Below are 17,343 nucleotides of genomic sequence, written 5' to 3' on the forward strand. Positions count from 1 at the left end.
GGTGGAGAGGCTGCTCTCCATCCCATCAGGATCCGCCTTCAGGCAATCAACGAGGCGAAAGCTACAACATCTGCCTCTGCACCCGTTTCCAACCCCGGCTGGTCCGACACCCTGAATATGGCCTCCCGAGAAGTAATGTGACTTTATGCCAACACAATGGACAATAGCATGGATAGCTAAACACCAACACAGCCTTACTGAACTAAATGGTTTGTTTTTGTAATGTAACATTCTATTGAAAGTGCAGAGGTGAAATTATAAGAAAACTTCAGAAGTCGCACATCATAAATAAAAGGGACCACATTGCAAATGAACACTAAATCCACCAGCACCTCCACAGGGAAAATTACAGTTTACTTTTCAAATGCATTAATGACAGAGGATCTACACCCAAAATACCAGCCTACCATTTCTCTTCACCATACGATATAGGAGCAGAAGTAGGTCATTTGGCCCATCGCGTCTGCTTTGCCATTCAGTGAGAACATGACTAATCTGATATGATAACCCTCAACTCCACTTTCCCGCCTGATCCCCATAACCATTGTATAAAAGCTCAGGAGATCCAAGAAGGTGATTCAAACTGAGGTTTATTTATAACCTAAAGAAAAGGCTGCAATGCAGCATACAGCACATAGGTCCCAACCAGGACTACCGATCATGCTGGTCCCATTCCGGGTCATCCCCGTGGGTCTCGTGAGAGTTATTACATCTTGATTCCCTTACTGATTAAGAATCTGCTTATCTCAGCCTTGAACATACTGAATGATCTGACCTCTACAGCCCTCTGCAGTAACTAATTCTAGAGACTCACTAACCTCCGAGAGGTGAAATTCTTCCTCATCTCTATCATAAATGGGCTACACCTTACTCTGAGATTATGCCCTCTGGTCCTAGACTCTCCCACAAGGGGAAACAACCTGGCAGCATCTACCTTGTCAAGCCCCTGAGAATCCTGTATGTCTCAATAAGGTCACCTCTCATTCCTCAGGCCCAACGTACTCAACCTCTCAGCATAAGAACACCCCCCCCCCCCCCCCCCCACCCCACGCGGGATCAAGCTAGTGAACCTTCTCTGGACTACCTCCAATACCAGTATATCTTTCCTTAGATAAGGGGACCAAAACTGTTCACATTATTCCAGGTGTTGTCTAACTAGTGCCATCTATAGTTTTAGCAAACTTCCCTATTTTTATACTCCATTCCCTTTGAAATAAAACCAACATTCCATTTGCCTTCCCTATTACCTGCTGAACTTGCATGCTAGCTTTTTATTATTTATGCACAAGGATCCCCAAATCCCTTTGTGCTGCAGTTTTCTGCGGTCTTTCTCCATTTAACTGATATTCAGCTCCTTTATTCTTCCTACCAAGTGCATAACTTCACATTTTCCTACATTATATTCCATCTGCAACATTGGAAATCCATGTGTATTACATCTATAGGTTCCTCTTTATCTATCCTGCTCATCATCATCTCAGAGAATTCTAACAAATTTCCCCTTAATGAAGCCATGCTTCTGCTTGACTATATTATGCATTTCTAAATGCTCTGCTATTAGAACCTTCATAATGGACTCTATTATTTTCCCAAATACAATATCAACCTCCCAGAAGTTTCTGTTTCTATTACATTAAAAGTACAGCTTTTGTATGTCACACTGAGGGGAGGAGAATTGAAGACAGGAGAAGTTATCAGCTCACTTACTTGCAGCCAGTGCTGGATAATGAGTAAAAGCCAGGCTGACATTTGTCACATTTGTCTCCAACCACGCCTTCTGGTTTACACCTACAGCGACCATATTCATCACAACCATTGCCTGTGGAACCTGAGAAAACATTAAAACAACAGGGTTTTGTTGTGTGCATAAAATGTAGTTTATGTCGGATTTGTTCAACATTTACCTCTGATTCGAGGTTTGTGGATGCAAAATCCAATTCAGGATTTCAGGGCCATAATCCATGTTGCTCTTCAATATAATCCAAAAGAATTGGATGTTTCATTATCATAATAATAATCCATAATAATCTCTACTGTCACAAGTAGGCATACATCAAGACTGCAATTAAGTTACTGTGAAAAGTCCCTAATTGCCACATTCCGGCTCCTGTTCAGATACATAGAGGGAGAATTCAGAATGTCCAAATTACCTAATAGCACTTCTTTTGGGACTTGTGGGAGGAAACCGGAGCACCCGGAGGAAATCCACGCAGACACGGGGAAGACGTGCAGACTCCGCACGGACAGTGACCCAAGCCGGAAATCCAACCTGGGACCCTGCCACTATGGAGCCATTGTGCTAACCACTATGCTACCGTGTTGCCTATCAGAGTTGCTGGCCTCGGTCTAGGCAATATATAAAACCGAGGTGCAGATCGATAGTAAAGAACTCCGGGAAATACTAAACAAACTGCTGACTGCAAGATGCTTTGCATATGAAATGAAATGAAATGAAAATCGCTTATTGTCACAAGTAGGCTTCAAATGAAGTTACTGTGAGAAGTCCCTAGTCGCCACATTCCGGCGCCTGTTCGGGGAGGCTGGTACAGGAATTGAACCGTGCTGCTGGCCTGCCTTGGTCTGCTTTTAAAATGTTACAGGTCAAAAATTAGCTCACTGTGTCCAGTGCTTTCAGATGGTTCAACAATGTGATAAAGAGCATTTTGAATAATGCACTCCCCTACTTATTGCTTAATATGAGAACCATCCCATGTGCTCTGTTGAAATCTGTTTACTATGTAAGTAATGTACAAAATCAAAGTTGTTCCTTCTTCATTATTTTTCTTCAAACTCTCTCTTAAAGGTGGCACAGTGGTTAGCACTGCTGCCTCACAGCAGCAGGGACCTGGATTCAATTCTGGCCTTGGGTTACTGTCTGTGTGGTGTTTGCATATTCTCCCCATGTCTGCATGGTTTTCCCTGGGTGCTACAGTTTCCTCCCACAGTCCAATGATGTGCAGCTTAGGTGGATTGGCAATGCTCAAATTGCCCCTCTATGCTGAAATATGTGCAGAATACATGGAGTTACAGGGATAGGGCGGGGGAGTGGGCCTGGGTATATTATAATGGTATTCAAACAGGATAATTTTACCTTTCTTTAATTTCATACAATAAAACGATAACCCTGCTAACATAACATTAATAATGTTACAGTAATCAACCAACTACTGTTATTTCTTTTGCCTGCATAGGTTCCTTGTTAACAAGGCAAAAAGAAACTTTTACTAACAGGAGCTTCACTATCCTGTTTTCGGTTGTTGCCATTTCCATTCTTACTAAAGGTTTCTGATGGGACAATGTTAGGGCTGTGCAATCTGTGCAATCACACAGGATTCTGAGTCAGTCAAAAATACAGAGAAGATCAAATGAAAGAGCATTTATCCAACAGCTATTATAATAAATGACAAGAACTGATCCCATTAGTCAACTATTTTTATATTATCAATTGCAAACATGCTTTTCACAATCATATACATACAGATTTGACACAGATTAAGTTGATAGTATTTATTATCACTTGTTGTGAAATGCAAAGAATCCAAACAGAACCTTTGCACACTGTTGCTGCAAGATAAATATGGTTCCTGCCTTAGTGATGCTGCAAGTTCTATTTGTTTTCTGCCTAAAAATGCTAAGAATTAATAGCTATCTCCCATAATCACTGCTTTGTACATACGCAGACTAAAGTGTCTAATTGCCTTAATATACATCATGATGTACTTAGAAAGATCCAGACTGGTAAAACAACTGGGCTGGGGAAAGGATTTGCTAATGTTTCACTGCTATAAAGCCACATTTCATAGACTGATTCTCTGAGGGAACCAAAAAATCTTTTATCAGCATGCAAATAATAAGCAGGGAGCAAAGAGGCGGGGTGGGTCCAATTAGAAATAAAGAGTGTGATTTATGTTTAGAGGTACAGGACAAAGTTTAATAAGCACTTGTATCGGTATTTACTAAGAGGGAGCTGGCATAACACTGGTAGAAGCAGAGATGTTAGATGTAATGTATAGGGTGACAATTAATAGGCAGGTTGTACTGAAAAGGTTGACTGTGCTTAGAGTGGATGAATCATCTGGTCTGGATAGCTTGCATTTCAGTCTGCGGAACAGAGTGGGGTAGCAGTAGTAGATGTGTTGCCATAATTTTCCGATCTTCCCTAAATACAGGGGAGGTTCCAGAAGTATGGAGAGACAAATGTGATACCCTTTTCAAGAAAGGGTGGAAGGACATTCCTGGTAACTACAGGCTTAACGTCAATGGTAGACAAGGTTTTACAAAGGATAATCAGGGGGGAAAATCAACAACACTTGGAGAGGTTTGAGTTACCTGATCATAGGCAGCAAGGATTTTTAAAAGGCAGATCATGCTTGATTAATCTTGTTGAGTTTTTTGATGAAATAGCAGAAGCGGCTGATGAGGGGAATGCAATGGATATTGTCCATGTGGGATTTTAAGGAAGTGTTTGACCTGATAAAGGCTAGTTAACAAAATTGAGGCTCATGGAGTAAAGTCAGTATCAGTGTGGATTAAAATAAAATTGGTTTAAGGACAGAAAACGGAACATTCCAGTAAATGGTTGTTTTTCAGAATGGAGAATAGCAGACAAGGGGTGGGATTCTCCGACCCCCCCCCCCCCCCCCCCCCCCCCACCACCCCGGCCGGGTCGGAGAATCGCCGGGGGTCGGCGTCAATCCCGCCCCCGCCGTGTCCCTAAGTCTCCGGCACCAGAGATTCGACGGGGGCGGGGATCGCGCCTCGCCTGTCGGCAGCCCCCCCTCCCCCCCCCCACCCCAACAATTCTCCGGCCCGCGATGGGCCGAAGTCCCGCCGCTGTCATGCCAGTCCCGCTAGCGTGAATCAAACCACCTACCTTACCGGCGGGACCAGGTGGCGCGGGCCGGACCTGTGCCGTGGGGGCACTCTTTTCCTTCCGCCTTCGCCATCGTCTTCACGATGGCGGAGGTGGAAGTGACCCCCCCCCTGCGCATGCGCGGGGATGACGTCAGCAGCCACTGACACTCCAGCGCATGCGCGGTCTTCCGCTGGTCGGCGAAGTCCCTTTGGCCCCGGCTGGCGTGGCGCCAAAGGCCGTTCCTGCCAGCCGGCGGGGCGCCAACCACTCCAGTGCAGGCCTAGCCCCTCAATGTTAGGGCTTGGCCCCTCTCCGCACCTTTGGGGCGGCCCGACGCCGGAGTGGTTCACGTCACTCCATCCCGTCGGGCCCCCCCGCCCCGCCGGTCGGGGAGAATCCCGCCCAAGGTGTTTTTTATAACAGTGAGGATGATACCTATCGACTGCGACAGGTCATAAATAGGTTAACAGAAAGGGAAGACACGAGGCAGGTAGAATTCTACACAGAGAAGTTGAAGTTATGAATTTTGGTAGAAGAGTCAGCGAAAGGAAAAATAGACTTAATAACACAGTTCCAACCCTACATACCCCGGCATCACAATAAGGTAACCAATAACACTTATAAAAATACCTGAAGTCTTTGGCTGCCCAACAATTACAGCCACCAGGTTTGTAAATGCAAACATGATATTTATAACAAGGACTACTATGAAATATGCATTAACTACAATTGGTTAATGACAAGCTAATGCCTACTACCCACTTTAACTGTCCCTCTCTCTACCCACACACACAAGACAGACAAACACAGAGAGGTGGAAAGGGATAAATAATAATCTTTGCTTCATGGTTCTTTAGCACACTTGCTTCACAGCAAGCTTGCTGATTACAGTTGGTAATGGTCTTCTTTGTAGAGTCATTCATTCAGGGTCCTTGTAGTTTAGAAAAATGCAGTGCTCCCAGGCTTTCTGGAGAAACCTTGGGTGAAATTCTCCTCTACCCGGCGGGGCGGGGGGGTCCCGGTATAGCGGAGTGGTGCCAACTCCGCACCTTTAGGGGCTAGGCCCACGCCGGAGCGGCTTCCGCTCCGCCGACTGCCTTTGGCGCCACGTCGGCCGGCATCGGGCCTTCGCCGGTCGGCGTGAGTCCACGCATGCGCCGGAGCGTCAGCGGCCGCTGACGTCACCACCGGCGCATGCGCGGTGGAGGGGGTCTCTTTCGACTCTGCCATGGTGGAGGCCATGGCGACGTCAAAAGAAAAAGAATGCCCCCATGGCACAGGCCCGCCCGCCGATCGGTGGGTCCTGATCGTGGGCCAGGCCACCATGGGGGCACCCCCGGGGTTCGATCCAATTAAAATAAAATTGGTTTAAGGACAGAAAACGGAACATTCCAGTAAATGGTTGTTTTTCAGAATGGAGCGGGCCCCCCCAGGACCCCGGGGGCCCGTTCGCGCCACCAATCCCACCGGCACAGAGGTGGTTTACACCACGTCGGCGGGAGAGGCCTGACAGCGGCGGGACTTCGGCCCATCGCAGGCCGGACAATCGCCGCGGGGGGGCACACCGATCGGCGGGACGCGATTCCTGCTCCCGCCGATTCCCGGGTGGCGGAGAATTCCGGCCACAGCGGGGGCGGGATTTACGCCGGCCCCGGGCGATTCCCTGACCCTGCGGGGGGTCGGAGAATTCTGCCCTTTGTTTCTCGTCAAACTGGGCCTTCAGCTTGAGGATCATATTCAGGCCTTTATCTTTCTGTGGAGAGAGTTGGTTAGTTTTGGACTCTACCTGTATACATAGATTCATCTAGGCTTCCCGCAAGTTCAGAAACACAGCCTTTCTGGAAAAACAAAGAGGAGAGGATAGCAGATCCCTTCCTGGGGCTGCCAAGACTAAAACTGAAACTAAACTCAACACTTGGAGCTCTGAAAAACATTAAGTGGGATCAGATTCAATCACCACCTGTTACCGGCAGAGCACAGCCTTTCATTAGCCACCAGCCAAGTCAATCTAACCGTTTCCCAGTCAATCTCTGTCATTAATGCCGGTCAGTCTGTAACTCCAGTAAGAACTAGCACAGTGATCTCTCCTGCTGCTGAAATCCTCTGCTTGAATTAAAGGCACATGTCACTTGTCTTTAAGGTGCATGTCCATTAATCATCCATGAATCAAAAATGTAACAACAAAATAAAGGGGAAAATAAGGGAATGAACAGGGAATAAACAGGAAGGGCTCGTACACTATCAATTAGCATTCCCAAGCATTTTTGGCTAATAAAGCCAAAAGGTCTTCAAAATAACCTTTCCTGCCATCGGTGAATCTACCCTTACATCTTGGTCACCCAGGTTTTCTACAAAATCTTGTTCCACCAGCCTTGCTTTGGCCTTATAAGTTCCATCAGGAACCACCTTTATCGTGCATATCCATTTATGAAATAGAACTCATTGTACCCTCTCTGGGACCTCCGTGTGCACTCCAAATTCTTTCCAACTTTGCAGTTCTTCCTGTTTTACATCTTTTATTTACTTATCATCCAATTTGTCAGAAGCCACTAAGACCTCTGGATCATAAGGGCTCCAGCTCCTTGGAGCATTCCTCGTCTTAACCATAGTTCTTGACCTTGTTAAGCTGTTCCCTCTATCCTGCTTCATATCTTGTTCCGGTAGAGACTGCATGATCTTCCCTTCCTATTATGGGATGTTCTTTCAACAGTTCTTGATCCCTTCCTATGGGCATGTTCACTGCCAGACCTAATGTCCAAACTGACACCAGGTTTCTGTGTTCCTTTTTTGTACTTCATGTTCCCAACTCATGAGCCTAACCTCCTTCCCTTTTTCTTGTACATTCAGCCAGTTTTTAGATTTTCCAGTGGCCTTCCCTGCTCTACCAATTATAGTTGCATCCTTCCACTGACTATCCCCTTCTGGCAAGTATGTCACTTTAGTGCCAACGTTTAATAGTTATCCTTTGGGACAAATAGCCTCACCGGTTCACCAGAATTACTATGTCCTCCTTCAGATACCCTGTACATTTCCACAATCTGGTCCTCATAATTCTGTAACCTATGTGTATGAAATGTACCTGGTCCCTCAGCACGTTCAATAACCCCTTTTGAATCAGCAAACTTGTAATTTGTGCCCACTAATCTTGACGACTGTATCTGAATAGTTTGGCTTCCATTCTGAAAAATGATTGTTTTACCATCTATATCTATAACCTTTCCTAGACCTTTCCACACACCAAATCCATCTCTTTCATAGTATGCCATGTCTCCCTGTTTGAAAATTATTTCCAATGGCCCATACATTGTGCCTCAATGCTCTCCGAATTAATTTTGAGGTTTCTGCCTTAAGGGATGCTCCTCTGCCCATGTGACGTGCATTCAAATGCTCAGAAAAGCTAGAGCTAGTCCCCTCCCAAGCTGGAGGATGATCGTTCATGACTGAAGGAATTTGGGAATTTCTCCCAAAAAAACAACTGATTTGGGCTGTACCCCCAGCCATCTATAGTTATTTTTTTGCAAGGACTAAAGCCAAAGTTAATTTACAATTAGGTCGAACTGTCAACATTTTTACAAGGCATTTCACTCATCACAGCATGATTTCTTTCGCTCCCCCTGTTACTAAATGGGCTTTCTGTAGCTGTATTTATAACTATTATTTTCAGATTTTCACTCAGATCCCAAAATTAATCGTTAGTAAACTCTCCTCATTATCAGTGAGGAAATTTGCCGGTGGCCCCAGTCTGGTCCCTGTCCATTTTTGTATTATCTGTTCCACAATTATTTTCTTTACTATGTATAATCATCGACTGACTAAACCTCGTTGCCAAGTCTACAAAGTGCAAAATGAAAATGTTCAATTCTTCAACCCACAAATCAAGGTCCATGGCCACAACCTAATTAAAATCTGTTCTTCAGGACATACTCATTATGGGTCGTGAAGGTCTTCTTATTTCTTACATATATCACATCTATCACTTATCTATTCAAAGTTTGACGTAGTCTTCAGTAATCACTTCTCCATCAACAAAACAGTGCCAGCTCGATCTGCTTTATACATTGGTGCAATCTATTTAACAATTAAAGCCCCGATTCTAATTTAAATACTGGGAATATTAACTCTTTCCTAACAAAGGTTGGAGGGTGGGGGGCATGGTTGATAGGTTTTGGCATAGGAGCTGTAAAGGGACATGGAGTGGGCAGAGTGGCATAGATTGGTATGGAGGGAATGAAGAGCCATGGGCAGTTGGGTTGGCGAAATGAAACAGCATGAGTTGACATGAATGGAGCATTGGGAGTGTGTGGGGGTGAGGGGATGGGAGTGTGTGGGCGTGAGGGGATGTGATGGATGAATGCTGTAGGCTATGTCTTCTTTCATTTTTTTTTCACAGCTGGAAGAAAATTCCAGATCATTGAGATGGGCCCATTCTCCCAGCCCACCTCCACACCCACCAGCCCCTGTGGCTGCCTACAAACTCTTTTCAAAGGCAGCAGGCACAACCCCTAGAAAAACGTATCCCCTGGAATGAAAAGCTGAACTTCCAGGGCACTTTTTCAGGAGTCGAATTCATGGAGTTGGGAATGGTCCCAACTCTGTGTAGCTGATGCGAGAGCAAAAATTCAGGCCTTGGAATATTGTGTCCAGCTCTGGTCATCACACTTCAGGAAGGTTGTGCAGGTCCTTGAAAGGTTTCAAAGGATGTTCACCAGAATGTTTCCACAGAGGTGGTATTTTAGCTACAAGGTTAAATTGGAGAATATGGGGTTGTTCTTGGTCTTTAGCAGTTGGGGGGAGATCTGATAGAGGCGCATTAAATTATGACTGTTTAGATAAGGCAGACAAAGCTGTTCCCATCAGCTGATTGTACAAGGACCAGGAGACACAGGTTTAAGGTTTTGGGCAAGATGTGCTGCAGTGAATGAGGTGGGGGGGGGGGGGGGGTGTAGAGGAAGTACCTTTTTACACAGTGAATGGTGATAAACTGAACCCACTGTATACGAAGTAGATGGAAGCAGAGGTGGTCAGTAAATTACCTATGTGACCTGTATGGCTTTCTTTATTGATATCACTGAGGAAACCTGCGTCAACTGCACTGGTAGTGACCATTGGTGCTATCTGCCTCCAGGGAATCTGCAAAGTCTGCACAGCACTGATTTGAAGCTGCAGTATGTGAACAAAATGTTTCTCCTAATTATGTTTGTCTTGTCTTTTCTATTTTGAAATCAAGGGAATGTTATCAAAAATGAATGCAAGGTCCTTCCATCACCTAGAATTGAAATTATGAACGGTTGCAGTACAGGGAAGAAATGAACCCGGACCCGTGACCAAGTAGGTCTAAATAACTGTCATTGCATTCAGGCTCATGTTACAGCAAAATAAATGCAGGGCACTGGTCTCGTTAATTTACATTCCCAAACAGACAGTTTTCACCAAATCATCGGGGTACAAAATGGTCCAAAGAGCTCACTCATATTCTTTCAGGTAAAATAAAAAGGGATAAAGCTGTCATTCGAACAAATCTGGACGGTGAAAGTGAGGCCCAGCTAACGAGGCGATGTCCAAGGTTGTGGGGGTGAGGGTGGAGCCGTGCCCAAGAGTGTCAGTCTTCAGGGTATCAGACCAGCCAGGCCTTCATATGGGGAGGAGGGCCGACGCCCTTGCATTTGCTTGCCTAATCGCCCACCAGGGAATTCTGCTCAGCTGGCAATCAGCAGCACCACCCACAGCTGCAGACTGGCTGGCAGACCTATAGGAATTTCTCCACCTGGAGAAGATCAGGTACACCGTCCGAGGGTCGGAAGATGCCGAAAAGGAACAATATGTAAACTGTTACCACCTCATCCATTTGTATGTGCAGTCTAAAAATGCAACTTTAATAAAAATATTTGAATTGCAAGAAAATTTTAAAAAGTGTCATTCTTGATCTGATTTATCTTGACCCTTAATTCCAGAAAAGTCAAATGCTTTAATTCTCATCCTAGCATTATAAAAGGGCATAATTTCTAATTCCATGTACTTACCCAGTGAGTTGCATCTGCAGGGTTGACAGTGTCCACCTGTTCTTGGAGTATAGTGATTTTCCTTACATTTCTCACAGTGTAGTCCTTCACTGTTACCGGCACAGTTCAAACAGCGTGTACCACTTCCAGTCTGTTGGTAGAGTCTAGGGTCCCACTCGCAACGATAAGCTCTGAGATTACAGCTGCATTCTGTGGCAAGACAATAAATAATATGAACAATGGTTTCTGCTAATGACAAAGCCATCACTGCTGATTGAAAGCAGTGTATTTTTATAATATGCTCATTCATCATGATAGTGCTCATCAGCAGATGCAGCAATACATTAGCAACAGAGGTCAAAGTTCACCTGACTGATTTAAAAACAACACTTTCTACATGGGTTAAGATCAGTAATTTTCTTTGATGTTCACGCTAATCGTGGAGAATAATTCTGTTCTCATATAACTGGACAAAGGAAAGGCTGTAATAGAATGCTTTATCTTGTAACCCCATTGTGTTGTCAAATGATTTGGTACAAAATATTACATTGCCCGTATAATTAAATATCATATTTAAGAAAGTTGAAATTGTGACAAATTACACGGAAACCCACAGTGGAAGATTCATAAAAGTCTGAATTAAAAGCATTATATAAATCGGGAAGAGGGTGACCACAGTAACCTCTGAGTAGCATCTCTGGGAGTTACCTCACTCAAATGGAATGGCTTGGCACCATCTCAACCAGACTTTCACATATCATAACCCAACATATTACCATGGAACTCAATTACAAGCTCTGAAATATTTATAACAGATGACTTATTATAGTTTAAAATATAAATTGTATCTAACAGCATTTAATTTTAGAAACTCCCATTTCTCTTTTATTAGGCCACATCTTACATATTCCTTTATCAAGAATATTTTCATAAAACAGCCAATTAATGCAAGATTTTCAAAAAACAAGTTGCATATAGTTCACCAACATAACAGCCACTGCAATCAAACAGCCATTCGTTATACAGTGTTTTAAGACAATCTGATCATGTGATAAGGTGAAATGTGAATGCAAGTATTTATTTTCATATATCTGTTTCTAAGAGGGTTCAGTCCAGATCAATCATGTTCCTGTTCTGAATACTAGCATTTATCTTATGATCTGTGGTTCAGTTTATTTTCAATGGTTATCAACCACATATTTCCCATTTTAGAGCCAGTCACAAGCAGACAAACTGTGCCGTGTCTGAAGTGCAGCTTTGGCTATTTCTGTTTATGAAATAGCTGGCTTCCATTAAGAAATCTAATGAGATGTGTGGAACCAATCTTTTAGGTTAAGGACTCTGTAGTGCATATTATTAAAACCACAGTTTACATCAGCAATACTCTGGGAGATTGCAGAGTCCAATGTATAGGGAAGGCCACAAGATGGCACTGTTTCTCTTTTCAGATCAGAAACTTAGACCCTTCACAGCCCATTGGAGTCACATCCATGGCCTAACTGTCACTACGCAATGGGATCAACTGCTTCCCTTTTCCAAGCTGAGTGATATCGTCCACATCATTCAGCAAAGAGAAGTACTTGCCACCATGCTTGCAGTTTCATCAACGTGTACAACGGTTTGTAGTAGATTGCATATGGCAGCACGTCTACTACGTCATTCACCTGAGGAAGAAGCAGTGCTCTGAAAGCTCGTGTTTGAAACAAATCTGTTGGACTTTAACCTGGTGTTGTAAGACTTCTTACTGCGCACGTCTACTGAACATTTAAGGAGAAATTTGTAATTTCTTGTGACGAACTATACAAACCACCGAGTGGACTTTTAGTGGTTGTCTTTCTAGAAAAGAGGATTTTTCATGTCCCTTTTATTTGTCACTTCCCACTTTCTCCTTGCCTCTCCTGAAGCCACTGCATGGATACCGGCAGTGTACACCCTCAGGCACCTCACCCAAGTACCAATCTCTCATGTGTGAACCCAGGCATGAATGCCAGGAAGCTATGTCTCCTGAATCAAAGTTAACTCCCCACCTTGCCATCACCTTGTGACCTATTGTTTTTCAGTATTTATTATAGAATAGAATAGAATAGAACAGTACAGCACAGAACAGGCCCTTCGGCCCTCGATGTTGTGCCGCGCAATGATCACCCTACTTAAACCCACGTAATCCGTATACCCGTAACCCAACAATCCCCCCATTAATCTTACACTACGGGCAATTTAGCATGGCCAATCCACCTAACCTGCACATCTTTGGACTTTGTTCCTTAGAACCACTGTATCTTTTATTACCAATAACAAGGCATAGAATGTATTCGATTTCATGACTTAAGTCTTTGGTTAATTTGAATGGTGCGCTATTTTGAGTCGTAACATATTCCACATTGGTGCAGCAGTCTATCTGACTTTGTTTGCATGTCTTCTTCAGATTTAGATCCTTACCACATTTGGGGATCAGGAAGAAAAATACTAGAGAAATACTAGGCGTCCTTCTGCACGGTAAATTCTATGATTTCTATGATTTTCCCCTCCCTAGCCCAGGGACACTGGAGCCTATTGGTCCACACCTAACACCAGTAATTTGCCAGCTCATCAAAAACTGTCAGCGATGAAACCTAATACTTTCCAATCTGGCCAAATGCACTAAACTATTAGGTAGCCGGTAGACCTTTAATAAGCATGATTGCCAAATATCTGATGAAAATCATCCTATCTTTGCAGGTTAAAAGCTTCAGTCCAGTATGCGATGACCCACAGCAATAAAGATTGTACAACAGTTTCAACTATTTCTCAGAAGCATGTGTGACAGCAGTCCTATTACGTGCAAAGTGACTCTGGTCATAACATCTGCGAGACATGGCAGTAATTCAAATACTACTTTGTGTCGGGAATTGGCCAATAATTACCAGTGATTTGGCAGCTTCCAGTTAGACATATTATAAACCAGCTGCACTAATTGCAGTGCATGGTGTCATGAGGCTAAAGTCTTTCCCCTGTCTGTACCTTCACTGTATTTAAGTCAAGGTGAAATACAACACAGTGCCTTGTCCTTCCATCCAAAGTGCTCTGATATTTAGTTCACAGAGAAAACATGAGTTACACTTCTACAATTTTACAATTTAAACTAGAACAACTAGGTTAGCACGGTGGCACAAGCACTGCTTCCTCATAGTGCCAGGGTCCCAGGTTCAATTCCAGCATTGGGTGACTTGTGCGGAGTTTCTGCATTGGTTTTCTCCAGGTGCTCCAGTTTCCTTCCACAATCCAAAGATGTGCAGGTTAAGTGGATTGCCCATGCTAAATTGTCCCTTAGTGTCCATGGATATGCACGTTGAGTGGGGTTACCGGGATAGTGTAAGGGAGTGGGCCGAGGTAGGGTACTCTTTCAGAGGGTCAGTGCAGACTTCTGCATTGTAGGGATTCTATGAACAAAATAAGTAATCGCTCTCCATGTTTTTGACAATTGCCGTGAGGCAATTGATCCAACTAACAGTTAACAATTTTTTCATAACTGTGTACGTGATTTAAATGATGCAACATCACAAAACTTGCTTGAATGGTAGTGTGATGAATTGTTGGCACAGTACAACAGTATCAGGAGGTAGTGAAAACATCAGTTTCTGAAGAATAAAACTCATTAAAGAAATAGTCATAATTTTCAACCCATTTCCCACTACTGGTTGCAATGCTCACAAGTTAAGGGTTGCGTTGTTGTGGATCTGTTAATGAGCTGTTAATCACAGTTGTACTTTGCCGTCTGAAAGTGACAGTGGCTATCTTTTGAGTCTTATTTGAGCTCGAATACTATAACAGTACTGATGCGTCACATTCTTTAATATTATCAGTGTAATACTGCATTGTTAAATCATACTTCAAAACACAGTGACCAAATGTCATCTTTTCTTAGCTTCAATCTGGCTTTGATATCTCAACTGGCTTGGAAATAATATGCTGTTTAGTTTGTGATCCGAGCTTTTATTGAAGTTCAACCATGCAATGTTTATTGATCACTTTAATGGGGCATGAGACAAGTACCTTATAACACACTGTAGAAACCTATGACTGGATAAAGCAGTTCATTAAATACACACACATACAGACACAGATAACACTCACCAGTCTTAGAACTCTCATTAGCAATGATCTTTGCTTTCCACATCCATAGATCTATAGATTCTCACTGCCTAAATGTTGGATAAATTGCCTGCCTTGTGTTGCTAATGTGGCCTTATGTCTCACCCGGGACTAGGAGGATAATGATTAACAAATGATGTTATTAATACTTGTCTTTCGGCCATAATTTTTTTAAAGTAAATTTGGAGTACCCAATTATTTTTGTCCAATTAAGGGGCAATTTAGCGATGCCAAACCACCAACCCTGCTCATCTTTGGATTGTGGAGTGAAATCCATGCAGACCTACGGGGAGAAAGTGCAAACTCCACACAGTGGACAGTGACCAGGTTTCGGCAACAATTTAACAACTGTAGAAGCCACATTCCGATGCAGTCACCAGTATAATAGATCTACTTACCATGTCAGTAGCATGTTACCTGCCAATTGGCACAATTCTTTTGGATTGGTCTCAGGATTAATACAGGGTCCTGGCTAAAATTAATCTTGATTTTTGAATCCTTCTACATTTGTTTATTTTATTCCGCAAATAACCAATAATTTCAGCTGAACCGCATGCTTCACTGCATCCCCCCCCCCCCCCCCCCCCGCCCAGGATCCCCGCACCACCTCAAAGTCATGGCCATTCCTGGTAACTTTCTTCAATATCATCACAAGATGACATTGCAAATCAAAGTAAAGGCTCCTGAGTCCTTCTGAAACACTGATGCCTTAACGTCTTCCTACTATACTGTCAGGCCTCAGCTTTTTTTTCTGTCAAAACAGGATCACCCTCTGTGTAAATGTTCCTGAGGTTTAAAAAAAGCAACTAACTTCCAAAGAAATTCATTGGCTGCAAAGTGCTCTGGTAGATCCTGAGATCTTGAATGGCCATTTATGGGCAGTACGGTGGCGCAGTGGTTAGCACTGCTGCCTCACAGCACCGAGGACCGGGTTCGATCCTGGCCCCGGGTCACTGTCTGTGTGGAGTTTGCACATTCTCCCTGTGTCTACGTGGGCTCATCCCCACAACCCAAACATGTACACGGTAGGTGAAATGAAAATCGCTTATTGTCACGAGTAGGCTTCAATGAAGTTACTGTGAAAAGCCCCTAGTCGCCACATTCCGGCGCCTGTCCGGGGAGGCTGGTACGGGAATCGAACCGTGCTGCTGGCCTGCTTGGTCTGCTTTAAAAGTCAGCGATTTAGCCGAGTGAGCTAAACCAGCCCCTAGTGAGCTAAACCAGCCCCTTAGTGAGCTAAACAATCCAGGTGGATTGGCCACGCTAAATTGCCCCATAATTGGAAAAAAATAATTGGGTATTCTAAATTTATTTTTAAAATGGATATTGAGATAAAGTAGATATTAGGGTGGGTGATCAATAGTTTGGTCAAGGAGATGAAGTTTAAGAATGGAATAGCCTTAAAGGAGGAAAGGAAGGTGGAGGAGTTTGGGGGGGAAATCCAGAGCATGGAGGCAATCCAGTTCGAGGGTAAGGGAGGAACTTATATCAATGGAATAGGTCTAAAATAGGAATACAATGTGTTCCACCATATTACCATGCAGACACTGAAGGTGATCATTTTCACCAGTAATATTTGGCCTGCGGCTAATCTGAATCTGGAGACTGCTTTAAACTAGCCCACAGTGCAAATATTGGGATGGCTGGAGGTTTTTCTGTGGAGTCAGGAATAAATATGCTTCAATTTCTGGGTTTGTAAAAATGATGAAACTGGCAAAAATGATTAACTGGATGATGAATGAATATTTCAAAATAGATTTGAACAACAATTGCCCATGTAGAATTTTAACTGAAATGTGCTTTGCCCTGACATTCACCCCAGTTCCAACACTGGATCGAAGTGGAAAGAAACAACAGGACAACATATGAACACAACGGCAAATTCGATGATAAATGCGCTAGGTTAGATCATTGTGATGTCCAATCCTCCAGTGACAAATAAACACGCCAATCTGCCGGAAAGGCTATTATAATACGCAGTGAGCTCAGCAGTAGGTGGATGGAGTGGCAGGTGGGTGAGGTGGTAGGATTATAATAAGTTTGTTCAACAATTACAGAATGGGGTTAGAGGGCTTAGATTCTTCAATATTTAATCACTGAGCATCTTAGAATAAGATTTTTATTGAATTTTAAAAGAAGTGTGATGAATGCCCGATACACTTCCTAGGGGCTGGAGCCCAATGCAGAACCCAACAATTGCTTACTTAAAATGGACATGCTTGGGAGCAATGGCTCCGATTTGATTACATGGGGACGGGCACAGCATGTAAATCGATGCTGAAAAAGGACTGATATGCCTAGAGTTATCCGCTGAACTGCATGTGATCAGGTTTAATCATCAATTACATTCCTGGTTTA

General features: G+C 43.6%; 1 protein-coding gene across 2 annotated transcripts in view; it reads right to left on the reverse strand.

The window, feature by feature from the left end:
• The window catches only part of LOC119964717 (laminin subunit gamma-1-like), a 95,884-nt gene that overhangs the window by 58,126 nt on the left and 20,415 nt on the right, over positions 1-17,343 (reverse strand). For both annotated transcript variants that reach the window (XM_038794611.1, XM_038794609.1), the window contains exons 2-3: positions 10,876-11,064; positions 1,708-1,828 (exon numbers count right to left, since the gene is read on the reverse strand). In XM_038794611.1, coding sequence (XP_038650539.1) covers positions 1,708-1,828; positions 10,876-11,064 — 310 coding nt within the window. The remainder of the gene's footprint in view (positions 1-1,707; positions 1,829-10,875; positions 11,065-17,343) is intronic.

This window comes from Scyliorhinus canicula, chromosome 4 (genome assembly GCF_902713615.1).
Source record: "Scyliorhinus canicula chromosome 4, sScyCan1.1, whole genome shotgun sequence".
NCBI classification, from domain to species: Eukaryota; Metazoa; Chordata; class Chondrichthyes; order Carcharhiniformes; family Scyliorhinidae; genus Scyliorhinus; species Scyliorhinus canicula.